The sequence below is a fragment of the Lepus europaeus genome, chromosome 14 (assembly GCF_033115175.1).
Source record: "Lepus europaeus isolate LE1 chromosome 14, mLepTim1.pri, whole genome shotgun sequence".
Lineage (NCBI taxonomy): Eukaryota > Metazoa > Chordata > Mammalia > Lagomorpha > Leporidae > Lepus > Lepus europaeus.
The window spans coordinates 3,147,145-3,174,415 of record NC_084840.1 but is presented as its reverse complement, the minus strand read 5'-3'; the positions used below and the strand labels follow the sequence as shown (position 1 = coordinate 3,174,415).

The following is a 27,271-nucleotide window of genomic DNA, read 5'->3' as shown; positions in this document are numbered from 1 at the left end:
GCACTTCGAACATGTTAGTGTTCCTTTCCCTCTGCATACACGCATCCTTACGAACACTGCACTACACACAGTTTGGTGCCTCTCTTATGTCCACAAATATTAACAGTTACCAGGCACTCAACCATCTGGGAGGCCCTGGGGAGTGCTCCAGAGGCCAGAGCTCATCTCCTGAAGTCTATTTTTAAGTCATTAAATGAGGCAATAATGATGTGCTCAAGGTCAGAGGCAGGAGATAAACTGCAGGATTTACACTATGATGTGAACTAGTCAGCCTGCAGTCCGCAGGAAAAGACAACCCCAGCACTAGCTACTCCTTCCCCAAGGCTAACGTAAGACAGGTCTCACACGGACCCATCAGCAGAGGCTCTTGACACACAGTCGTCCCTGCTGGGACCACTCAGAACACTGCTTACAGAGTACAAAGAGGCTGGAAGCTTCCTGCGATCCACAGCTCTAGTGGAGACTCTCTGGGGTCTTGCTCTGTGAATGCATCGTGGGGCAGAGCCTTTCTAGTTTCTGATCCATAACTGAATTTTACTGTAATCAGCTATGCAGTACCACGAAGTTCTAGGTTAAAACACTGAAGTCAGCATCTTGCATTTGGAGCAATTTAAAAATATAGCTCTATGATTCATTAAGAAAACGAAATATTTTGGCCTGAACCAGAGTGGGGAAGAATACTGGCAAGAAAAGTGAGCACGGTGTTTCCCTCAGCAATCACAGGCTAGAGAAACGGAATTACAGGCTGATTATTTAATACTCTAAACACATAAAATATCTTGGAACCTATGCAAAATCAGTGAGAACTATTAATTTCTTAGAGATGTAATGTAGATGTCAAACCCCAGCCTTCACCTGAAACATATATCATGCTAGGTAGTTGTACCATCAGTGGGGCTCAAATGCTTTACCCCTAGCCTACCAGATATCTGGTACAGAAAACAAATTAATCCAAAGAGGCAATCAAAAAATGTTGTTACTCTGACCACCAGGAATTGGCCTCAATCTTTTATTTAAAAAATTATTTATTAATGCATTTATTTGAAAGGGAAGGAGGGAAAGTGGGAGGAGATAGATCTTCCATTCTCTGGTTCGGTCCCCAAATGGCAGCAACAATCACGGATGGGCCAGGCGGAAGCCAGGAGCCAGAGCTCCGTCTCCGTTTCCCAAGTATCTGGGTGTCTGCTGCTGCTCTGCGCGGGGCATTAGTGGCAGCTGGATCAGAAGCAGTGCATCTGAGACTTGAACTGGGTCTCTGATATGGGATACCGTGCCACCAGTGGGCACCTTCACCCACTGGACTACATGAGCCCCAAAGCATAACTGCTTCTGCAGTTCGGAAGTTAGCAGGACCAGACAGACAACTGTGGACACTAAAATGGTTAGCAGATTTCTTCAACACTAAACGTGATCATGGTGAAATATCAACAGAAAGATACCACCAGAAAGAGCCCAAACTACAAGTGTCAGGAAAATGCCTCAAATTAGTAATGCTAATAGCTTCAGTAATTAATTTCATGTGAATGGTAAATTGTACAGCTGAATCTACAAGTATTCCTGTAAGTGTCATCACATTTATGAAGGAAAATCCAAGAATTTGTCTGGCAGCATTTTTTAATCAATATGTAAGTTAAATTAAATATATTTCAATTAGATAAAAAACAACGATACCATATGCATCCACCAGAATGGCTAAAGCAAAAAAGAAAACTTTAAACACTGGTGCAGATGTAGAAGACCAGGACTTGTACTGTGGGTGGGAGTGGAAGCTCAAACACCCCACACATCAGTGAGTGGCGTCTGGTGAGGGTGAAGAAATCCCAGCCCACGGCCCAGCATGCCCACTCCCACGGACACAGGCAAGAGCCATCAGCACAGAACGGCACGCTGACAGCAGCACTATTTGCATGAGATCAAAATGCAAATGGCCCAGGTGTACAATGGAAGTGTTCCTAACATGGAATGCTATGCACTGATCACAAGGAGCATCCTACAGCTGCATGCAGTGTGGACGGTTCTCACAAACAGGACACTGAACAAGGGTGGCCCTGCAGCGCACGTGCTGCCCAACTGGCCAAACCAACTTCCTGTGTGTCTGAGGGTAAGAGTGATGACAGCCCTAATGACAGGGAGGTGGCCTGGGACCAGGCCCTGCACGGTTTCAGGCGTAGTGCTGGTTACCCAGGTGTGTGGAGTCTGTGGAAATATATTATGCTGCAAGCTTATAGGCACTTTTCTGCATGTAAGTAACACTTCCGTGAAATGCCTAAAAACAAAAAAATAATAATACTTAATAAAAAGCCGATTTTCTAGCCAAAATATATTTCTTAAGTTTTTTTTTCAATGAAGGTTTCATTAAATTCAGTAAGTTTGAACTCTGTAGCTAAACTTGTAATTAAAAGATTTAAAAAAGAATCCCATAGTAGCAAAATTTATAGTAACACTGGGTAAACCACCAGACACACAGAAAATTATTAGAAAACTATAAATAATAATATATATACACCAATGTTTCAACTCTTAGGATACCATAAATTGTAAAAAGCACCATTATTTCATGAGTCAATTCAAAAGGAAAAACACAATCAATGACATGCCACTTATTGTAAAGTTAAATTCCACTTAAGACGTTGAATAGTTTTAAAAGGGGCGTCTCTTAGACTGGGTGAGAAAATGTGACATCACAGCCAGAAACTACTGTGGGCAGATGAGGAAGGGGTCCACGGGGCATCTGTGCTCCAGGAAGCATTGACATCCTAAGCAGGAGAAACGGTGGTCCTGAAAGGTGGAAGCAAGAAGGTAAAGGCTGGAACATGAGGCTCCTCCAGGTTAGGGAGCTTGAAAGCAGAACTCAGAGGCAGCAGTTCCTGACTGCGTGGAGGCAGACAAGAGACAGCTGAACCAGAGTGCAGAACAGAGCAAGTACCTGGAGATGGATTTAGACAGCAAGACCAGGCCAGATCCCCGAGGGGCTGGAATTCCAACAAAAACAACTTGGATATCATTCAGTTGGCAGTAAGGGTCGATTTGCAGGATGTGGACAAGGTGTGATGAGAGGGATATCTGAGGAAGCTTATCTTACCGGACTGGGTGGGGAAGACGAGAAGCAGAGAAAGAAGAAAGTATTCAGGAACAGAGGTGTGATGTGACGAGGCCTTGGGCTCTGACATTAGAAGTATGCGCCACAAAATTTTCCACACTGTATCTTGATGATACATTGCCCATGTAAAACTAAGTCTGATGTAGTAAACACAACTTCAAAAAAGAAACATGCTTCTCTTTTTTATTTAACCTGAGACTACAAATGTGAACATTTTTATCTATAAATAAATTTTGTGCAAATAAGAGATGAATTTAAAAGACTTATAATAAAAAAATAAATAGACCCAACTTTTCAAAGGAGAGTAATCCTAACTTTACCTTCGAATTCCTGAAGACGTAGTTTCTAAATACCCTTCTAAGGAATCTCTTGGGCATTTGTCTATTTCACCGTTTGTTTAAGGTGTTTATTTCATTTAGATGATGCATGGCTGTGTGCACAGAACATAGATCACAGATCATGTACATAATTAGGTTTCTCTCCCCCTCCCTTTCCTCCCTTCTACCCTCTCTCCATTTCTCCTCCAGCTACAGTTTTCTTCCAGAAAAACATGCAGAGCTCAGAGCCTCAAACACTTACAAACTTTAGGTTGACATCAAGGCCTAGAATGTCTGCTCGAGTGCAATGCTCAGTAAAATGGGGACAACACCCGTGCGGTTTTCATCATGGAGCTACAGTGACGACAGTCTGCCTTCAGACAGGATCTCACAGACACTTATAAGCATTTGGGACTTTTAAAATTCATAAAGGCAGATTTTTTTTTTTATTTGACAGATAGAGTTAGACAGTGAGAGAGAGAGAGAGACAGAAAGAAAGGTCCTCCTTCCATTGGTTCACCCCCCAAATGGCCACTACGGCCAGAGCTACGCGGATCCGAAGCTAGGAGCCAGCTGCTTCCTCCTGGTCTAACATGTGGGTGCAGGCTCCCAAGCACTTGGGCCATCCTCCACTGCTCTCCTGGGCCACAGCGGAGAGCTGGACTGGAAGAGGAGCAACCAGGACTAGAACCCAGCGCCCACATGGGATGCCGGCACTGCAGGTGGAGGATTAACCAAGTGAGCCATGGCGCCGGCCAAAGGTAGATTTTAATTAGTGCATCCTTTCAGAATGATCACAAAGCTGTGGAAGGACTACTTTTAAATTAAACTTGTATCACATGCATGCTATGGATTCATCGCCTTAAATCAACATACTGTGAAAAGCACAGTATTAGAGGCACAGCAGAAGAGACAAATGGAATCAAGTTTTCCTTAGTAGTTTTATGGATTGTAGGGTAGGAGATGGGCTGTTGTCCCTCATATACTCAGAGTAGAGAAAATTAAAGGGGTTAAGAGTATTTGCCATGGGTGGGACATAGAGATTAGACTTACCTACTCACCCAAAAGCTTCTGATCCAGCTAGTTACAGACATGCACTTGTGGCTATAAATCTTAGTTACAAAATAATAGGCAATAAGCTCAAACCTTAAGAGATCTAATTTAGAGGACTGAATGTAGGAACATAGTCTTTTACTATGTGACAAGAGATGCAATTACGTTAGTGGTTAAGAAAAAAGAAAGGCTTCAGAAGATTGCTCACAACTTAAAATTTAAAAAGCAGTTTTGAATGTGGCCAATAATTAGCAAAGACATACTTTGTACCTATGCAACATGACAATTTCAGAAAAGGAGGCAATCAGACTATCCAGCTCTCTGCTTCAATTATGCGCATAAATCCAGAGACACAGCTGCAAATGTTGCTTCACGGTTTTCAAAAACTATATAACCATAGTCTTTGTGCCTGTACGTCTTTATATAAGCAAACGGTAGTTGCTCTTCCTTCTATGAGTTTGAGATATTATCTATCATTTTCTATATATTACCTTCATATTTATAGAATAACTTAGTAATATATCTTCATTCTTAAAATTAATAATCCTTTCTAATAAATTAAATTTTTAATTCTCTTTATACATTTGCTGCTCTAGAAATCCTCATATTACAAAGCACAAAATAAAGCCTTGTCCAAGAATAGTATTTTTCCTTTGGTTATTATTATAAGCTATTTCTAAAGATATATTAGTGTGATATTACTTCCTTTTTTTTTTTAAAGGTTTATTTATTTACTTGAAATCACAGTTACACAGAAGAAGAAACACAGAGAAAGATCTATCTTCCATCCATTGTTCACTCCCCAAATGACCATAACGGCCAGGGCAAAGCCAGGAACCAGGAGCTTCTTTAGAGTCTCCCACATGGGCGCAGGTGCCCAGGCAACTGGGCCATCTTCTGCTGCTTTCCCAGGCACATTAGCAGGGAGCTGGATCAGAAGTGGAGCAGCCAGGACTCTAACCAGTGCTCATATGGGATACCTGCGTCACAGGCAGTGGCTTCATCCGCTATGCCAAAATACTGGCCCTGATATTCCTTCTGTATTTTTTTTTTTTCTTGACAGAGATAGACAGTGAAAGAGAGAGCGAGAGAGAAACGTCTTACTTCCATTGGTTCAACCCCAAAATGGCCACCATGGCCGGAGCTATGCCGACCCGAAGCCAGGAGCCAGGTACTTCTTCCTGGTCTTCGACGCGGGTGCAGGCACCCAAGCACCTGGGCCATCCTCCACTGCACTCCTGGGCCACAGCAGAGAGCTGGCCTGGAAGAGGAGCAACTGGGGACTAAAACCCGGTGCCCATATGGGATGTTGGCACCACAGGCCGAGGATTAGCCAAGTGAGCCATGACGCCAGCCCCTGATATTCCTTCATAATCATCAATGTTTAACTTTGTAACATTTTGCTCACAAATCTTTACCTATAACTAGCCCATTTTGCCACCTTATACATAATCATTTGTATTTCTCACTCCAAAGACAGCAATGCTCACCCCTTTAAAACAAGTGTGATTCTTTAAGTCAGTGTTCTGCATAAAGACCAATCCACTGCTCTGACTCTGAGGTACCACGCCCTTCCCCTTTTCTCTATCTGTCCCCAGGGTCCTCCATAAAACATTCTCAGCAAAGTGGTATCTGCTTTCCAGTCCAGATAACAACCTTTGATTGATTGGCTTAGTGACCTATTTGAGACACTTTCAAATCAAATTTGTTCCATGAGGGAGTATCATTCTAGAACTTCCTCACAAATAACAAACTGCTGGACAAAACACAGAAAACTGTTTTAGACATGATTCAACAGATAGCACAGGATTGTTATCCTGCAGGGATGACAAAGAAGTGAGATGAGCCCAGGCTTCTCTGGAGGCAACTCTGAGCCTGGAAGTGCTGGAGCAAACAGAGATGAGCTGAGGAAGGCCGAAGCAGCCACAGTTTCAGGACAGAATTAGACAGACGAGAAGGACAAAAACCTCTCCATAGCTGTATAGGAGGCCTCCAAATGACAATCTGTACATGCATGCTAAATCCCACAAGGTAAAAAAGAACTGCTTCCCACAAAGCAGGAATTACTTGAGATAAGAAATAAATTCATAGAGACCACACAAAGTGAGAAATTACATGAGCTCTTTTCAGTCAGGGTGGAGAGACCTTGTGGTCTCTACTTGGTGAAATCAGTAGAGACCACAGAAGGGTCACACCTGTAAGTAGAAACAAACTCAGAGAGAGGGATCTTCCCACATGCTGGCTGGGCCAGGCTGAAACCAGGAGCTTCTTCCAAGTCTCCCCCATGGGTGCAGGGGCCCAAGGACTTGAACCACCTTCCACTGCTTTCTCAGGAGAAGCAACAGGGAGCTGGATTGAAGCGGAACAGCCAGAACTTGAACTGGTGCCCACATGGGATGCTGGCATTGTAGGCGGCAGCATAATCCACCGGAACACAATGCTGGCCCCACAAATGATGTTATAAATACCTAATGGCCCTTGGTAGAAAAGTTCCCCACCTAATATAAAATCTACACATTTTTAAATGGGGAAAAAAATCTAAAATTTGTCAATAAATGTAACATTAATAATATCTTCTTTACCACCCAAAATCACTAAAGAAAAATGATTTATAACTAGGCAATTGAAACAAACCCCCAAATGACAGAAATTCTATAAATAGTAGCTAACATCAATGTTCAACATCATTGATTATGAGGAGAATGTAAATTAAAACCACAAATACTTCTATCAGAATGCCTAAAATTACACTGACATACTAAGTGTTAGCAAGATTGTAAATCAACTGAAACTCATGCATTGTTGGTAGGAATATGAAATGGTATAGCCACTTTGGAAAACAGCTTAATAGCTTCTTATCAACTGTAAATATATATATGTGTGTGTGTGTGTGTGTGTATCTCCAGCAGTTTTATTACCCATTACCTACCTAAGAGAATCATAAACATATGTTCACACAAATAATCAAGCAGCAACATTCACAGAAGCTTTGTCCAAAGCAAACAAACACTGGAAACAACCAAATGTCAAGTAGGGAAATGGATAAACAACTTGAGGTATGTCCATGAAATCAAATGCACTACATAAAAAGCAATGAATTAATGATACACATAACATGAAAACCTCAGAAACAGTCAACTTGGTGGAAAACGCTAAACCCAAAAGTTTCCACTTACATGAAGTTTTAGAAAAGACTAAACCAGGGGCCGGCACTATGGCATAGTAAGCTAAGCCTCTGCCTATGGCACTGGCATCCCATGTGGCTGCCAATTTGAATCCCAGCTGCCCCTCTTCAGATCCAGCTCTCTGCTAATGGCCTGGGAAAGCAGTAGAAGATGGCATAAGTGCTTGGACCCCTGCATCCATGTAAGAGCCCAGGAAGAAGCTCCTGGCTCCCAGTGGGCCCAGCTCTGGCCATTGCAGCCATTTGGGGGAGTGAACCAGAACATGGAAGACCTCTCTGTCTGTAAATGAGAGAGAGAGAGAAAGAGAAAAGACTAAACTGGTCAAGACATGGGAAGTAAATCAGCGGCTGATCGACTCCACAGAGATCAGGCAAAACCGACTGGAATGGCACACAAGAGAAATGGTGCGGTTGATGGAAATACTTATACCACGATTGTAGTGGTGGTTTCACAGGTATATGAGTTCATCAAACTTTGTCAAAATGTACACTTAATATGGGTGCATTTCAGTCCATGCAAATTCTACCTCAATACTGGTTAAGAAGAATTTCAACAAAAATATAGAGATAAATATAAGCATGCGTTCTTTGTGTACATTTGGGATAAAGTGAGAGAACTACACACAAACACATATGTATGTAAAGATTGCATAACTCACTGTTTCATTATTCATTGGGCACTGTAGTGAGATAAAGTACTGAAAGAGTTTCAGACAAAATCCCTGCCCCTTCCCTCAGGAATTCAAAACCGGGCACAATAGAGACCAGAGACACAGATCGAATGAAGAAGGGAAGACTCATCAGAAGAAGCAGTGCCTCAACAGGCAGCTATGGGGACTGTGCAAATGCTCTCCACACCAGCTATCGATGAAACACACATTTTCAGCCCTAGATTTTTTTTCCTTCTTATAATCCTGAAGAGTTGACTACATTATAAATAAGTATTTCTCATGGCAGAAGATTCAAGTGATAGCATGGGCATCACAGAAAAGAAATAAAATGTTCCTAAAATATACTTCACTTGAGAGAGAGAGAGAGAGAGAGAGAGAGCGCGCTCTTCCAACTGCTGCTTCACTCCCCCAAATGCTTGCAACAACCATGACTGAACTAGGCCAAAGCCAGGAGCCATGAACTCTATACGGGCCTCCCATGCAGGTGGCAGGGACCCCAAGCACTTGGGCCATCATCTGCCTCCCAGATGCATTAGCAGGGAGCCAGATCAGAGGCAGAGACAGGACTCAATTCCAGGCACTCCAATATGGGATGCAGGTAACCCGAGCTGAGGCTTAACCTGATGTACTATATACCTACCCCTAAATGGTTGTTTTCTATCATTCTTTACATTCTAATGGGAAAATGGGAACTTCCAGACTTGTGGCCTGACATAAACGAATTCCAACGACTTCTATTTTTCAGTGACCATTAACCATATCAATGCTCTTCAGGCCTTTTGTTGTTGTTTAGACTACTGTCAAATCAAATCTGACACAGAAGTGAATGCAGGAAACAAGGAAAAGCAGAGCTGTTCCAGAGGTCGCTGAAGTGGAACCCACATTGAGGGCCCCCAAGGCCTACCCCAAACAAGCGCCATAAAGCTGTTTCAATCCACTTACTACAATGCTATTGACCAAAGAAAATACACTGGTTTTCCTACTATTCTGTCAGGTAAGGAATGAGCTGTGAATGGCCAGTTAGAGTCCCACTAACACTGCTCCATTCCACACTGGCATGTGGAAGTGCACATCAGGGGTGTGACTGTGACCACTGCTGCCAGCCAGGCAGGTTTATGTGCCCTTTAAAACAACACTTACACACCAATCTTCTACAACTGAAATAAACATAAGCTTCCCTAGAGAAGTCCTTGAATCTGGCAAACCTTCAAATACACAGTGAGTGGTTTTCCATTATGGTGTTCAGCTTTTCTACATCCTAAAGGCCAGAAATTCCTAAAAGAACAAGTTCTCTTATGAAATTCTGAGCCTCAACTTCCAGGCCCCATATAAAAGAGGAAATATAAAGACTGAGTGAAATCAGAAAATATTCAAAGACTTATCCAAATATTTCTGAAGCTGCAAAAATATTCAGAACACATTTTGGTCAAGGGTACAAATTGGCTTTTATTGTATAAAAAGTGGTTATTTCTACTGAGTTTACTTTGGAAACCTCACCTGAAAGTGAACATTATTATGCATAATATTACAGACTGAATTCATGAATAATGTTATTCACAAATTCACTCTCATTCTACACTTCTAACAAAAAGGAAGGATGCTGTAAAAAACAAATCAAAGTTCGAGGGACCCAAGTCAGAAAACCTATTCTTATAATGTTTCTCCTACTACAAAATACTTGAAATTCAAGAGAAGTTATTTGATTCCTACAGAAAAATGGGAATTAAATGTATTAACAAATCACATTGATCCTTTTGTCTGATCTTTCCTGTTCATGACTTTCTCACGTAGCTCCCCAGTGCAGGGCAGCAGAACACAGCGCTTCACTCCTGAGCGTGACATCACGCTGTGTTCTGCTCGACTCTTTGGCCGTGACTTGTTCCATTCCCACAGGCCATGCAAACCTTGGACGCCATCCCAACAAAACCTTCCTTTGTCGTATAAAGTCAATCTAGCCAATACCTAATAGCTTGTGATAGCTCTGTATATTTAAATTCCTAAAACTACAGTTGATCACCCTGTTAGGAATATAGGAAATCCCCAGAGAGAAAACTAGACTGAGTGGCAGAAATGATCTTTCCCACTGAATCTGTACGCATCCAAAGAAGACACCAAGGTCACCTCATCAGCCAGACAGGCAGATTCAAAGGGAACAAGAAAGAGTCCAGAGGGACTTGAAGATTAAAGAAAGTTCCAGACCCTTAGCAGGAAGCAATGAGGGAGCTCTGGAACCCGAGTCACGAGACCCGGATGGAAGCCACACTCTAATCTAGAATCAGGTTACATGAGACATCACTGTATCATCGGGCTGGAAGGACCTGTAGCTCTCCGTCCGGTCTAAGCTTTGACTAAGCTTCTGGACACCGTTCTTCGCTGTGTCTGCTCAAGTCCCATGCCTCTGTCAGCCTTTCTTGCAGCCAGTCTCCACTGAAAATTCAAGGCACAAAAAGCTTGTGGGAAACGGAATTGAAGGATAAGTTTATTTTATGGCAAAAGTCTTCTCAGTGAATGAGAAACGAAGATACAAAAGCATGAGAATGGTGAAGAGCAGTCGAAGGCCACACAGCCGCAGACCCCGGATGGCGATGGCGAAGAAAGGATGGGCTGGTGGGAAAGCCACCAAGAAAAGAGAATAGAAAGCATTTCACCAGCTACTGAATGTGGACAGTGAAAGGAGGGATGGCATCAGAGACGGCTCAGGCCACCGACGCCACAGGGCTGCAAGGACATCTGCGGGGGCCATTATGGATGACGTACACTTTAAATGTCATCATAAAAGACTGGTCCCGTGCTCGAAGCCTTTGGGCAATAATAAATTTTAAAAATGTTTAAAATCTAAGCAAATGGAAACACCAAGTACATATGGCTTTATTTAAGCATATTAGTGACCTGTAAAGCATTCTCGGGTGCCTGGGGTGAAAGGTGATGAGATGACTTAACGCCAGCATCCCAAGTACACACTCGCGGAGACAATATGTCAGTCCTGGCTCAACAACAGAACAAGAACAGGTGCCTCTGGAAGCAAGCAGGGCATGTGTTTCTTTCCCAGTGTTGTCAGTGGGTGTGGAGACAGCCACGCTAAAGAACGAGCTCTAGGGGGCCGGTGCTGTGGCATAGCAGGTAAAGCTGCCACCTGCAGTGCCGGCATCCCATATGGGCACTGGTTCTAGTTCCAGCTGTTCCACTTCCAATCCAGCTCTCTGCTATGGCCTGGGAATGCAGCAGAGGATGGCCCATGTTCCTGGGCCCCTGTACCTGTGTGGGAAACCTGGAAGAAACTCCTGGCTTCTGGCTTCAGATAAGCCCAGCTCCAGCCATTGCAGCCATTTGGGGAGTGAACCAGAGGAAGTAAGATCTCTATCTCTATCCTCCTTCCCTCTCTCCTTCTCTCTCTCTCTCTTCCTCTTCCTCTCCCTCTAACTCTGCCTTTCAAATAAATAAATCTTTAAAAAAAAATAAAGAGCGAGCAACTCCGAGCTCTCCATCTCACTTCTGACGTTTAATTAATTCAAGTCCAAAAGGGGCAAATGGAAATATTTACACATTGTTTTTGCACATGTCCTGCAGCCTTCTAGAATAATGTTATAGTTATCTAACACATTTTCCATTTAAAATTAGAGAGGAAACACCCGTTTCTACTTACTTTCAAGGTCAGAGGTTAGGTTATCTTTTGAATAATGTCTGGGGTGAAGCGTGGAATAGGAGAAACAAAGTGGCAGACACCTCATTCACAGCGGCAGTTGTCCACAACCCTGAGTCTCCGGGGCTGGTCCTTAAGCTCTCCTGGAGGAAGCTCCTGGTCTGGGTTCTGGTGCTAAGTGGCCATTGGTTCACATTCCAGCAAAGCTGATGGCTTTTCTCACACTGGGGACAATGAGTGTAAAACCAGCAGGGGAAATCTTTCCATCCTATGATCTCCAGTCTAAGAGGATTTTGTTGCCAGGTTGCTGGATTTTCCCCGGATTGTCACTTCATTTTCCTGGGTTTCAGTTCCTTCCTCTGAAATACTAGTGAGTTTAACTTTCCCTTCCTTTTGGAAATTCCTCAGTGTGAAAGAGAGAGATGTTTTCTTTACCTTAGAATCTTCCTTCCTATGACAGCTGAGAGAGGACCACCCATTGTCTGCCCCCAACCTCCCAGGTCTGTCCACTACCCAGCTCCATGATGCTCCTCCAGCCAGGTCAGCCACGTCCCCGCACACAGGGACCAGGGATGCCACCCACTGCCCCTTCTCCCAGGTCAGCCGCGTCCCCGCACACAGGGACCAGGGATGCCACCCACTGCCCCTTCTCCCAGGTCAGCCACGTCCCCGCACACAGGGAACAGGGAGACTGCCCACTACCCCTTCTCCCAGGTCAGCCGCGTCCCCACACACAGGGACCAGGGAGACTGCCCACTACCCCTTCCCAGGTCAGCCATGACCCTGCACACAGGGCACCAGGGAGGCTGCCCAGTGCCCCTTCCTAGGTCAGCCGTGACCCTGCACACAGGGACCCAGGAGGCTGCCCACTGCCCCTTCTCCCAGGTCAGTCGCGTCCCCGCACACAGGGACCAGGGACGCCGCCCACTGCCCCTCCTCCCAGGTCAGCTGCATCCCCGCACACAGGGACCAGGGACGCCACCCACTGCCCCTCCTCCCAGGTCAGCCGCGTCCCTGCACACAGGGCACCAGGGAGACTGCCCACTACCCCTTCCCAGGTCAGCCATGACCCTGCACACAGGGCACCAGGGAGGCTGCCCAGTGCCCCTTCCTAGGTCAGCTGTGTCTCCGCACACAGGGCACCAGGGAGGCCACCCAATGCCCGCTCTCTCAGTGGCTGCACGTGCCAGCCCCAGGCTCAGAGTTCCCCAAGCCACCTGACACCAAGGTCACGGAGAGGATTACCGCAAGACACACATCAGTGCCACGAACCTAGCAGGCTCTCTGGGAGGGTGTTAGTAGCGGGATTTTTATTCTTCCCTGAACTGACAACTTCATTCTTCACTGTTAAGTCTTGCTAACTGCGATATGAAAATAAGAACAATGACAACTGCTGGGAAATTGTAAAAGTTTACAGAATCTGAGTCATTCTCCCAAGGCACTCACTCATAATGGGATGACCAAGGATGACCAAGGCACCTTCCCTCTCGGAGCCCGCTGCAGGATCAGGACACCCCGACACAGGGCCTCCAGCCTGGGACTCTCCCTGACCGGAGGTATTCCTGAGTTTTCTTGTGCTCTCAAAGCAGTCTTGGGCTCATGAGAAGGAGCAGGGTCTCTGAGCACTCACAGAGATTGGTTTCACAAGGCTGCACAACCAGCCAGAAGCTGAGAGACCATTCAAATCCAGGTCTCCCTGACTTTCCATTATAACGCTACTACCACTGGCCATCTCATCAAACACAGACGCTACACGGATACGCTTTGTCTTAAGAAAAATTCTAAAAACGGCTCCTGGAATATTCTGAGTAGCAGGCATCACTAGATGAAGAGAGTAGCCGTCGATATTCATTGATAAGCTGTAAGTCCAACACCCAACGAGGTAGAAACCATCATTGTCCCCAGTTTACAGAAGCGGAAACCTCGTCACCTGCCTGGAGATGAGCCCTGCAGTCCTTACTACCACCTCACACTGTTTGTGTTACGTATTTTCTTCACCCTCAGATCCATCCTCTCCCCTGCTCCATCCAGCTCTGCACCCTGAGATGCCGACTTCTACAGCTCCTTGGCCCTCCAGCCTCCAGGGAGATCTGGGTAAACACAGGGCATCAGGAGTGGCAGGGGATGGGAGCTAATAGGATGTCAGTTTGCCGACCCAAGGCCACAGCTGCCGATGAGCCCTCCGCCTAGGTCTCATCTGGTGCCCGTCTGAGCTCTCGCCTCCTCTCCACCAGCCTGAGGGGAGCAGAGGAGGGCCCCCTGCTGCTGGACTCTTGGTGCATCCGCTAGCCCTGCCCACAGTTTGGGAAGCTGCCATCCATTACTTTCCTTCACCCCTCTGAGTGGACCATTTGTTTTCTGCTGGGATAATTACTGACATCCTAACTCTGTCTTCGACATTTATGGAAACGGGACCAATCCACCAGGCTGGACTGTCCAGAAAAAGACCTGGGGGAGGGAGGGACTGTTAGAGGACACGTAGGGAAAACCTGGGAGGAAGGATGTGGAAACCCAGGTCCAGCAAACTACCTTCTCAACAATGGGTCCTTTCAGGTTTGCCTGTTTGACACAAGGACACAGTCCTTGTGAGTAACCCGGAAACTGCAAATCTGGAATTCCTCTGACACAAAGAAGCATTAATTGGATCAACGGACAATCAGCCAGCTTACAAATCAATGAAGGCGTACGCCTGAAATGGCTTAGCTCTTTTTCCATCTTCAAAGGTGAATTAAGTACATCCTAGAGATGTGTTTTAACTTGTGTTTCCAAACCCTAATACCATACGGTGATTTATAGACTACTGATGCCCAGCCAAATACTTTCCTTGCTCTGGTTTCCCTTTTATGTGAAAGAAAGATGAAAGATACCTAGACTGGGTACTTAATCACTGTTGAGAGAGAGAGAGGCAGAAAGAAAGAGGGAGGGAGAGAGAGGCAGAGAGAGGAAGGGAGGATGAACATCAAGTTAGCTCAAGAGGAAGCTGATACCAAATATACTGTTAGGCTGAGAAATGGATGGACTAGTTTAAGAGGGTAAAGCAAATCAAATATTCCTCTTGAATAAAATGAAAACAGAACATGTGTGCTGTCAGCAGTTCTTGTGTCTATTTAAGGTGTAGACATCATTAGAGCATCTCTTTTCCCTAGAATTTGTAATGTTTATATAGCAGAAGAAAAGAGAAATGACTAAATCACATCTCCAAAATTTTCTAAGTCCAATTTTAACACTGTTCACCAATCTTCCACATTGGTAGCTTTCTTTAAGGAACTTACTGACTTACACAGTCCCGGTATGCAACTCCAACACTTCTTCTGAGAAGAAGAAGAAAGGAAACCACCCGGCTTGCTCTGGGATTATCCCACTCAGATTTATTTCCCAGCAACAACTGAGTGGACAGGTGAATGCAGGCACTCTGGATACGGGACACGGGCACCTTAACCTGCACCTCCACTGCCGGGCCACAGCCCTGCCCTGCATAAGGCCTGTTGGCTAAGGAACAACTGGACCATTTAATTGCAGACAAAAAGGTGGGGGCGGGCACTGTGGTGCCTCAAGTTGTACGCCACCCAGAGGCCTCCATTCCGTTTCAGGGCGCCTGGGACAAGTTCCCGCTAGATCCCGCTTTCTTGGAGGCAGACGATGGTCCTTGAACTTGAGTCCTTGCCACACGTGTGGAAGACCTGGATGGAACCCCTGCTTCCTAAGTCAGCAGGCCTAGCCCCTGGCTATTGCAAGCATTTGGGGAATGAACCAGGGGATGGAAGATCTCTCTCTCTCTCTCTCTCTCCCTCTCCCTCTCCCTCTCTCTGTTATTCTGCCTTTCATATAAACAAATAAAATCTTAAAAAAAAAAAAAAGACACAAAGGCATCTGTCAATAAAATTAACAGTACAGATAATGTGACTGTCAATACTGCTGGTCTGTTCTTAGACATTTAAATGAAGGTCGAATAAACACAAAAATGAGTCAAAAATGTTATTATCACAACTGAGGCCAAGAGAAGAAAACAGAAAGGATAAGAGAGGAATCATCCACTCAGACACATCTCAAAGACTTTAAGAAAATACCAAGGTTTTCTTGCAACCTAAGTTACAGATTTTAATATAATAAAAGTTTTTTGATAAGCATATAGTTAGTTAGGCACAAAGTCACAAACTGTGGAGTTTTGACATTTAATTTTTGGAGGCTTAACATCATTAGAATTTTGCTCCACAATTAATGTTCTCATTCTACTTCAGTAACCAGTTAAGTCTCATGTTACCAGCTGCTCAAAGGTTACTCATCAGAAACATAAATTGGTTTTACTAAACAAGAATTGCCAAAAAAAAATTTTACCAACTATTTTTAAATAAATGTATGCTTAAATTACACAATTTGTCACAGTAATATAATACGATCCAGAAATTAGTATCAAACAAATCTGTGTTCCTGCAGAGGTTCAATACTTTTCTTAACCTCTGGCCTACAATAAAACCTTCTGCTTAGAACTATTTTTGCCTGTAGGAAAACCGCAATGGCTGAGAGAGTGGTGCTCAGGTTATCTTGCAGGGGGATTATGGGCCATCTTTGTTTTCTTCTTAACATTCTTCTATACTTAGACACATGAAATGTTACTCAACAGTGGCAATAAAATGACACACAGTCATAAAACAAGAAGAAGGTATCACTGTCTCTGAAAGAGGAAAAATTAAAATTATTTTTGAAATCAAGACTGTCACAGTGAGGCTGGCCTAACCAATCATGGAGCTGGTAAAAAAGTAGACCGACTTCATCAAACTGACCTCGTTCACCTGCTTCTTGTCCAGATGGAACACTTGACCAGAGCTGGTAGAGGCGATTTCTTCATAAACTTTGTATCCAATGTGGTTCCTGTCATCACAGTCTCCAGTGAGCACAAACACTACCTGCGATTGTAGTAAACAGAACCCGCTTAAAGGGTTTCCAGAAATCAGCATGTATTTATTGAGTATCACTAGAGCTAACATATTACCTTGGTGAGTGAGACATGAATAAATTAATATAAACAAACATACATAATTCTTGACCACATACATGGTTTAATGATAAGCTCTCACAGGACGCAGCCATTCTTATTCCAGAAGTTTAGGCTAAAAGCTTCCAAGGTACAGGGGAGACCATGGCATTGCTAGGTTACACAACAGCCTCCACTCGGCACCCCATTCTCTAGATCCATACACTATGCTAAAGGATTCTGAGGTTCCTGCCACCAAAGAGGCAGCACTTATTTTGTCATCTTTGAACCCAAGCCTGGCCATCTAACCTACTTTGGCCATCATGAAGTAAAAGGGATGTTCTGAGCCTAAACTCAAGGAGCCTTGTGTATTTCCATTTGATCTGTTCCAACCATGGCCATGAGAAGAACGTGCCTAAACGACCTGCAATCTGAGAAAGAGGCTAAGCCAGGTTGCCACGGTGACCACCTTGGAGAAGCCAAACCCAAGCCATTCCCCACATTCCTGAGTAAGCAAACCTAGCCTAGCTCATGTGGGCAATCGTAACCACGTGAGAAATTCTTGTTGTTTCAAACCACTGAGGGTGGACATAGTTTATTATGCAGCTATACCTGATGCACTGAGGAACCCATTCAGGCTAGACTCCCTATAAGAAGTGACACTGGAAATCTAGGTCTTTTGTGTCAGGCCTGTGTTTTATAAGGGCAAGATGGTAACAAGCACCTTTGTTGTATTGAAGAACCAGGCATCCATGTGCTATGTATAATATCATACTTAAGTTCAATTTGTTTAAATGGCACATACATAGTAGACCACACAGATGTGGACAGCAGTTGCAGGTATTGTCACTTGCCACACATGTATTAGAACATGCAGATGTGCACAGGTAATTAAACATCTGCCACAAATCTATCAGAACACACAGATGCAGACACAGTAGTTGCAGTCACTGTCATCTGCCACGCACGTACTAGATCACACAGATAGGAACAGGAGGTTGTAAGCATTGGCACCTGCCACACAACAAACAGAGGGAACAGGCACCCTCTCACAAGCTGCTCCAGATGGGAAGGCGTGGGCTGGCTCCTCCTCACCTGGGACTGCTTCTGTTGGATGAGTTGCAGCACCTCATGGGTGAGTCGGTAATCCTTGGACCGTGCATCAGTAAAGACATAGATGAAAGATCCGGGAAGAGAAATTTCCAAGGCAATTTTGATAGCTCCAATACTCATTTCTGGACAATCACCACCACCCTGTTGATCAGAGAAAAAAAGTACTTTATTTCATCAGCAAAGGACAAAGGGATGTATGGGTTATGACAGGTTGTCTAGGAGATATGGAACTGAGTTAGGTCTATTTTCTGACAAATGTAAAATGATGGAAAACCGGAGGGGAAACAACTGTACTTATGGATAAATTATAACTTCACCCAAAATATGCAAAAATGGAACTGCTGCAGAGTTTTTAATTAGATGCTGACCCTGTCTTCCATGCTTCGATGACCATCCCACACATTCCCTTTTCTTATCTCTTCTCACTCCTATATGACAACCCTGCTTCTGGTAGTGAGGAAGCAGAAGCAACCAGAGTATCCACATGCTCTCACCACAGCACCTATCAGCCTGCCTGCAGTCGCAGCCCCACACCTGCCACGGCTATAGAAACCTTTTGAATCCATGATTTCCTTCCGTATTTAGACAAGGCCATGAGCAAAGTCAAAGTTCTCTCCTCCCTTCAGAGAAAAGCACATCATTCTTTGATGACCACGTCTTTCCATAGGGATCTCACCCACAGAGGTCCTTCATGTAGGACATTTTTGCCAAAGTGTCGGCTTTCCATGCCTGAAATGCTCTCGTGGGCTTTGCAGCCAGACCAGAATGCCTTATGGGCTGATTCTGAGGTCAGAGTGCTATTTAAGGCAATTGTCATTCTGAGTCTGCTGTATGAACTGCTTCCCATGTTGGAGCATTCACTCCTTTTTAATTCTATTATTACCACCAAGCACTTAATCCTATTTATATGATCACTTTAACCCTTAATCCTATCTATATGATCACTTAATCCTACCCATATGCTCGATTTAACATTTAAAATGCTATTTTTTACCACCCAGCATTAAGGATATCTGTGGTCCCATAAAATCAGGGTTTATTTAATGATTACAGAATATTATGTCTGTAACCCAGAAATTAGTCAATCATTTCTCTGTTGAATATTAATGCACACAATTTCTTCTTATATGTTATACACACACACGATACTTCAAAAACATCACAGAAATGGAATTAAAAGATTGGTGTATTTTGGTATTGAAACTGAAATCCACAGTTTTTCATAGCACTTGTTTTCCATAGATGTCTGATTATTTTTAGCACAGATGACAGTAACTCTAGGGCCCACGGCATGGACTGGTGAGCAGTCAGTACTGATGAACACCCAGAGGATGTGAGTCTGCAACCAAGAAAAGGGTCAAGTATCCGTCCACAAGAGCATGCGGCCTGGAATAAGCCACCAAAGCAGGGCAGTGTGGGCTCCTGGGAGTCCACTAGGACACAAACAAAGGCATGGGCTTTCTCATGAAACTCTGGACATTGTACGGGACTCTCCCACGGAGCACTGCCCAGGCTCCGGTCTCAGGTTCTGCACAGATACCTGAGCTCCAGATCTCATCAGGGTCTAAGAACCAACTGCTCTGCAGCCTGTGCTGACTGGCGGAGCTTTCCTTGCACTGGATCCCAATCCAGATTTAAAACTTTGGATAACAAATGTTAAATGTGTTGGAACAGACCAGAGAGGAAGGAAAGCCAACCTCAGAGAGGGCACCAGCCCCTGCCCTACCACTCCCTCCTCCAGTCAACCCACTTCATTTCCATGCTCGTCTCCAATAAGCTAGTCTTCTTGTTAAGATTTATTTATTTATTTGAAAGTCAGAGTTACACAGAGAGAAAAGGAGAGGCACAGAGAGAGAGGTCTTCCATCCACTGGTTCACTCTCCAACTAGCAGCAACAGCTGGAGCTGCACCAATCTGAAGCCAGGAGACAGGAGCTTCTTCCCAGTCTTCCTCACGGGTGCAGGGGCCCATGAACTTGGGCCGTCTTCTACTGCTTTCCCAGGCTACAGCAGAGGGCAAGATCGGAAGTAGAGCAGCCAGATCTCGAACCAGCACCCATATGGGATGCCGGCACTGCAGGCGGCAGCTTTACCCACTATGCCACAGTGCCGGCCCCCAATAAGCTAGTCTTTATGTGAGTGGTTTTCCAGGTACACCTAACTCCTAGCAATCAAAAATGAAACTTTTTCTGGTCGAATTCTCATCAGCACTGAAATACTTAGCTTTATTCTAACCTGAGTTCATCCTGCTGAATGCTGAGCCTTGCCTCAAGGTCAGACTCTCTTCCTTTCACATGGACATCTGTGCTAGAAGCGTCTCACTTGTGTATCTGTCCTCCACCTATAAAGTTATGGCACAACTCTGTTTTCTTTCTTAGAAAACAGCTGTTCCACTTTTGACCAAGAAAACATAATGGACACATAGAAACTATTAAATGGCATTGGATATAACATGGAGCTGTGTTACCAGTAAATCAGGAACTGAGAGCTCACCAGTGACATGCCAGCCTTTGTCACCAGGAGGCAACATGGCGAGAATGTCCATGAGGGACAATGTCACACAGCCCAATCCTCAAACACAAGATGCCACATCCCACCACGCACCCTCTGCTCCCCAGCGACCACCAAACAAGCCTGAAGAAGGTGGAATCCAAGCTCAAAGCACCAGGGGACCACAGACCGAGTATCAGGTACTCTGCAGGAAACAAGTACATCCTTGGACTGGCAAGGGGGGAGGGAAAAAGAGGAGAGGTGGGATTGTGGGTGGGAGGGCGTATGGTGGGAAGAATAACTATATTCCTAAGGCTGTACTTTTTTTTTTTTAATAAGATGTTGAATATTCTTTTTTTTTTTTTTTTTTTTTGACAGGCAGAGTGGACAGTGAGAGAGAGAGAGACAGAGAGAAAGGTCTTCCTTTGCCGTTGGTTCACCCTCCAATGGCTGCTGTGGCTGGCATGCTGCGGCCGGCGCACCACACTGATCCGAAGCCAGGAGCCAGGTGGAGTGGACAGTGAGAGAGAGAGACAGAGAGAAAGATCTTCCTTTTTCCGTTGGTTCACCCTCCAATGGCCGCTGCGGCCGGCACACCGTGCTGATCCGAAGCGAGGAGCCAGGTGCTTCTCCTGGTCTCCCATGCGGGTGCAGGGCCCAAAAGACTTGGGCCATCCTCCACTGCCCTCCCGGGCCATAGCAGAGAGCTGGACTGGAAGAGGAGTAACCGGGACAGAATCCAGCGCCCCGACCGGGACTAGAACCCAGTGTGCTGGCGCCACAGGCGGAGGATTAGCCTATTGAGCTACGGCGGCGCCGGCCAAGGCTGTACTTTTGAAGTTTGTATGGCTTAAAAAATAAATTATAAAAAAAAGGAATTCAAAAGGAAAAAAAAGATTTAGATCATCTAAAAGGAGGAAACTATAGATAAGGATACTTCAAAAAGTTTATGGAAAATGAAATTAAAATGTAAGTTTATTTTTATACCAAAAATTTTGAAATCCATGCACAGTTTTTCACATAGCACGCATTATCCACCAATGTTTTAAGACCACTTATACAGGCCGGTGCCGTGGCTCAATAGGCTAATCCTCCGCCTAGCGGCACCAGCACACCGGGTTCTAGTCCCGGTTGGGGCGCCGGAGTCTGTCCTGGTTGCTTCTCTTCCAGGTCAGCTCTCTGCTGTGGCCTGGGAGTGCAGTGGAGGATGGCCCAAGTGCTTGGGCCCTGCTTCCCATGGGAGACCAGGAGAAGCACCTGGCTCCTGGCTTCGGATCAGCGAGATGCGCAGGCCGCAGCGCGCCAGCCGCAGTGGCCATTGGAGGGTGAACCAACGGCAAAGGAAGACCTTTCTCTCTGTCTCTCTCTCTCACTGTCCACTCTGCCTGTAAAAAAAAAAAGAGAGAGAGAGAGAGAGAGACCACTTATACAACAATCAAAATAAATACAGAAGGATGGTGTATTTGAGGAAAGCTGGGGGCCTCTGCTGGCGACGGCACCAGCGCTCACCCACAGGCCTGTCTACTTGGGAAGGCCGCACAGTGCACCAGCGCTCACCCACAGGCTGTGTCTGCCAGGGGAAGGCTGCGCAGTGCACCAGCGCTCACCCACAGGCTGTGTCTGCCAGGGGAAGGCCACACAGTGCACCAGAGCTCACCCACAGGATGTGTCTGCCAGGGGAGGCCGCACAGCCTTGGCCCCAGCGCAGGCTCCCCAGACATTGCCCCAGGAGACCCTGGGTTCCATCCGGAGGCAAAGGCCACCCCATCAAGCCTCTGAGCGGGGTCGCCCAAACCTGGGGTAGTGACAGCTTTCGGGAAGGGGTTCAGACATCTGATGGGAAAACCAGACACAAGACAATCAAAGCCCACGCCATGACAAGACTCCACCATGCCTCCTAAGTCTACAGAAGACAGCTCTGGAGGACTAACCGCTTCTGATCACTTTGGACCAAGAAGTTTTTCCACTTCCTTTTAGATCTATTTTGTTGTAAGTGAAGTAGTAAAGTTTATCATTTTCTCCAGAAATCCCAGCCTTAGATCAAGAAACAGACTCCCGCAGACACGTCCTGACCTCCACGTGCACTGTCACCTAAAACTGACAGCACCCGGCCCCCTGCAGACACTCCCTGCTCACAGCACCCTGGACTAGCTCCTCCACAATGGGCCCTGCACTTCCCTCTTAAGAACATTCCCACACATGCACATCTTGCAAAGAAAATCGAGATGCTTCTCGCGTAAACCACCCCCAGCCCCACCCTATCACCACGTGTTCTGTCTTGGAAGAGCCGTCCAACAGTTAGAACGCCCCCCATGCTCTTTGTCCTCTGACGCTCACACAACGCATCGTGAAGAAATCAGTCATTTGCTTCCAGCTGCACCGAGATGGACAGCAGCAGAGTTCAGAGCTCCTGCCCGGCTGTCGGCTCTCTTATCACAGGCTCCGTCCTCACCCGCTGAGGATTCAGGGTCATCAGAGAATCCTTCTCTCCAAAGGAGAACTCTGGCAGTAAACTGATTTTAACAGGTACTTCATAGAGGCTGAGCAAAGTTTCAATTCTAACAATAAAATAATCAAAATACTCCCTACAAAACACTGGTAGTAACTTCCAATCTCTTAAAATACATCTTCTTCTTGGGTCTCTCTGAAATGTATGTCAAGGTCACACTGCAATAAACTTACCACACTAAGGAACAAGAGCTTGTGCTAAGGAGGGAGCTTGTGCTGCCCGGGAATTGTAGGCAAGCCAGTTACTCAGTTATTGGAGATGGGAGTGGAGGTACACATATTTAGGAAGTCAATTCATTTTGCTATGGATAATAAGATCAGCCCTAGACTTATATTCATAATTCTTTACTACTCTGACATTGTATAAACAAATGTTAATTTAGGTAGAGTATTGAGGCTTCAAAGAAGTTACTTAAACCACTATTCAGAAGGAAAGTAGCAAAGCAACGAAAGAAACTGGCTTTCTCACTAACTATCCCATTTTGAGACCAGTCTTGCTACTTGCCAATTTTGTAACCTGAGTGAAATGCATTCGGCATTATCTCAAAGTTTCAATTTTCTTGCTGGTTCAAAGGAATGGTGCTATCTGTGTTGGTGGTACTGAGACAATGACTTTAAAACACTTGCAAAAAACCTTTCACTGGGCACGTGTGGCATAACTGTTGCTCACCTAGGGCATGACTCTCTGGGTGTCTTTCCCTGCAAAGCACTTCGAACTGCTTGAGGCATGGTAGTAACAGATAACACTTATCAGCTCTTACTTTGGGCCAGACACTGCTACTGTTCATGAAGTTTTCTCATGGAGTATGAGTTAGACTCCTTATCACACTTTCTTCCCTAATTTAAATATGGGCCATTTTTTTTTAATCAGAAATTTGTTAGCCAAATGCAATTTAAGAACATTTCAATGAGCTAAAAACTGCTTTTTAAAGTTGAATCAGGTCCAATTCCAAAATGCAAATCAAATCTTTGCAGATCTACAGTGTATCTAAATGAATGCTTAGAAGCCTTTTTTTCTTTTTTAAGAATTGTATTTATTTACTTTTATTTGTTTGAAAGGCACACAAAGACAGCTCCCATCCACTGGTCTACTTCCTCAATGCCCAAAACAGCTATGTCTGGGACAGGAGCCAGGAACGCAATCCATGTCTCCCCCAAGGATGCAGTGATCCATCATCCACTGCCTTCCAGGGCGTGCATCAGCAGGAAGCTGAAACAGGAAGCAGAGCCGGGACTTGAACCCAGGCCCTCCAGTACTGAATGTGGGTTGTCCTAAGCAGAATGCTAACCCCTGTCCAGAACTGCCAGAATCCACCCACCTTTTCTAAGTCAAATTTTGTTCCTAGTTTATTTACTTATTTAGTTGTTCAATTTTTTTTTATAATTCATAGTTTGCTTTTTAATTCTTATGGAAGAATTCTCCAGAACTAGAAATAAAAACCTGCACTGCCACGCGGTCCTCTTCCTAACAGTCTTACCTATTAATCTGGCTGCAGGACTTCCCACTGGCCTTTGGCTGCTCCTCCACAGTGAAACAGCTCTCCCTGAGCCTCAGCCTGCTGCAGCTCAAGCCTTTAGTTCTCTGTTTCCACTAGGGAATGGCAATAACGGCCTCATCCTGATCTTCTTTGTACCTCTATCTTGTTAGGATATCATCCTCTTCCACACATCTTTAATCTTGCTCCTACTGTCTTAAAGTCATTTTATTAAAAGCCTTCACAAAATTAAATTATGTGAGAAGATTTTTAGAGTGGGAATCAACTACATATATGAAAGTTAGAACTGCAGTTCCATTATTGTACAACTATCTTGGTGGATTTTCCCCCCACATTTCAAATGTTAGATTAATGTGCTTTTTGTTCTTTAAAACATTTGGATAAGAAGCTTGAGAGCATATCACTGCCAATACCGTTTTATACAACTCAACACGCGTCATGGTTCCTTATAAATAATGTGACCTGAGGCAGGACTGTGCACTGCATATTTACGAGGATATCAATTCCCAAAGCTCTGTGTGATCTGAATGCCATTTACTGTCATTCATCTTTTCTTATTTTCCCCAGAGACAGCCCTCAGTTGCTTTTCAAGGCACTTCTCTGTATTCCAGAAGAAAAGAGGATCAAGGGAAATGAAATTAATGTGATAAATTGAATGATCTAAGTATAGCTGTCTTTTGTTAAATTTTCCGTGGAAGATTTTAGGTTGCTTTTACTCATTAATTCCAAATCTCTAGGAGAAAACAGCTGAGCTTTCTGAAATGTTAACAAATGGTTATCCGATTTACTTCAAACCAGATTTGCTTTTCTTGTTCTCAAACCAACATAAATGTGAAAGGATTTTTTTCAAGTTTTCTTTTTTTAAAAAACCTCAGTATATTTCAATAGGGCAGCAATCCTTGTTGCTCCTGCTATCAGTCCATTTGGGGTAGTTACTAAAAATGGTAGAGGGGGAACTTAAGAAGGGTGCAGAGGTTATACTAAAATTTTAGAATTTGTAGAATTTGGCATTTCTTGCCAATATAGGAATTAGGAAAATATTCTGTTAGCAAACAATGAATAAAAACACAAGATACCCTTTAGGTCAGGTGCTCAGTGTGGCAGTTGCACAGAATCTGCGTGGTACTTAGTTAATGAAAACTTTCACCGCTGACTTCAGAAAGAATAAATCACTGGAAACTTTGAAAACACTTCTGTGGTATTCCCAATGCCTTTAACAGTGCCCAGTGTAGAATGAAGTCGAGAGTAAATGTTTGGCTTTCTCCCCAGCTGGCTGCTGTATTTCAACATCCTCTCGGATGCTGTATAATAAGGCCTATCCAGAGAAAACTCCAGAGAAATGGACACAGCTTTCCCTCCAGGGGAGAAAAAAGGAAGATTATGTTTGAACAGGGATAAAGTTACATGACCCTATGGACGTTCTGTACCAGACTCTCCTCTGGGGCAGGAGACAAAAGGAGCAAGCAGGATAAGGGCACTGTCCGAAGAACGGAAGCGGCAGGAAGTCAGGAAGCGCCAGCGCTCATGGGCAATGTGGGTATTTTCATTCTGGCCAGATTTCCAAGAATACAGTCCAGCTGTATTCTCACAGAGAGAAAGACGGCGGAATGCGTACAGTAAATCCTCTCCCTACATTCTATCAGCGATAAATCTCCAACACGTGCCCCTTCTGAATCTCTACAGTGTAAGGAAAACAGATGCTTAGGCTTCTAAGGCGTCTTTTGCACATCAATAAAGTTAAAACATTATTGAATATAGTTTTACTGTTAAATGCACAATGTTAAAAAGTCACTACCCCAAATAACATGTATTTATTCACGAGCTGTTTAACATACACTCCATCCCCCTGATGTGGCAGAAGCTGAGTGAGAGCTACGGGGCTCTTGCCCTCAGTAACTCACACCAGAACAGGGGATCAGACAACCAGGACAAGGCAATTTCTATAATCCACGTGCAGGATAGAAACATTTCTAACCATGTTTTTCAGAAATTCTGGACATCCAAAGAGGCTTTTGCTAAACAGAGGGAGATAAAAATGAATAGCAAATAAGTGGCAAGATAATGACTAACAGGTGAAAGGAAATACAGAACTGTTAGTGGAAATTCAGGAAAATCAAAAAACAGTTACAGGATAATATATGCAACGGCTTACATATTTATTAAATATTAGTCAATTTACTTTATAGTTTATCAATAAAGATATGCACAAAAAAAGATTCACCCCTGAATAGACATTGGATTAGAAAACAGAGCGCCTAACTTTGGGTCTAACATCCTATGTCCTGATTCTGTTCATGTTACGTACAACTCTCAATCAAGTCATTCATGAAAACTCTAAGCAAATCGGGTATAGAAGGAACATTCCTCAATACAATCAAAGGAATTTATGAAAAACCCACAGCCAGCATCTTATTGGATGGGGAAAAGTTGGAGGCATTTCCACTGAGATCTGGTACCAGACAGGGATGCCTACTCTCACCACTGCTATTCAATATAGTTCTGGAAGTTTTAGCCAGAGCCATTAGGCAAGAAAAAGAAATTAAAGGGATACAAGTTGGGAAGGAAGAAGTCAAACTATCCCTCTTTGCAGACGATATGATTCTTTATTTAGGAGATCCAAAGAACTCTCCCAAGAGACTACTGGAACTCATAGAAGAGTTTGGCAAAGTAGCAGGATATAAAATCAATGCACAAAAATCAACAGCCTTTGTAGACACAGGCAATGGCA

General features: G+C 44.4%; 1 protein-coding gene across 1 annotated transcript in view; it reads right to left on the bottom strand.

Moving 5' to 3' along the window:
* HMCN1 (hemicentin 1) overlaps positions 1-27,271 on the bottom strand; it is a 447,479-nt gene that overhangs the window by 297,621 nt on the left and 122,587 nt on the right. Inside the window, exons 6-7 of the mRNA XM_062211414.1 lie at positions 18,033-18,191; positions 16,747-16,869 (exon numbers count right to left, since the gene is read on the bottom strand). Coding sequence (XP_062067398.1) covers positions 16,747-16,869; positions 18,033-18,191 — 282 coding nt within the window. The remainder of the gene's footprint in view (positions 1-16,746; positions 16,870-18,032; positions 18,192-27,271) is intronic.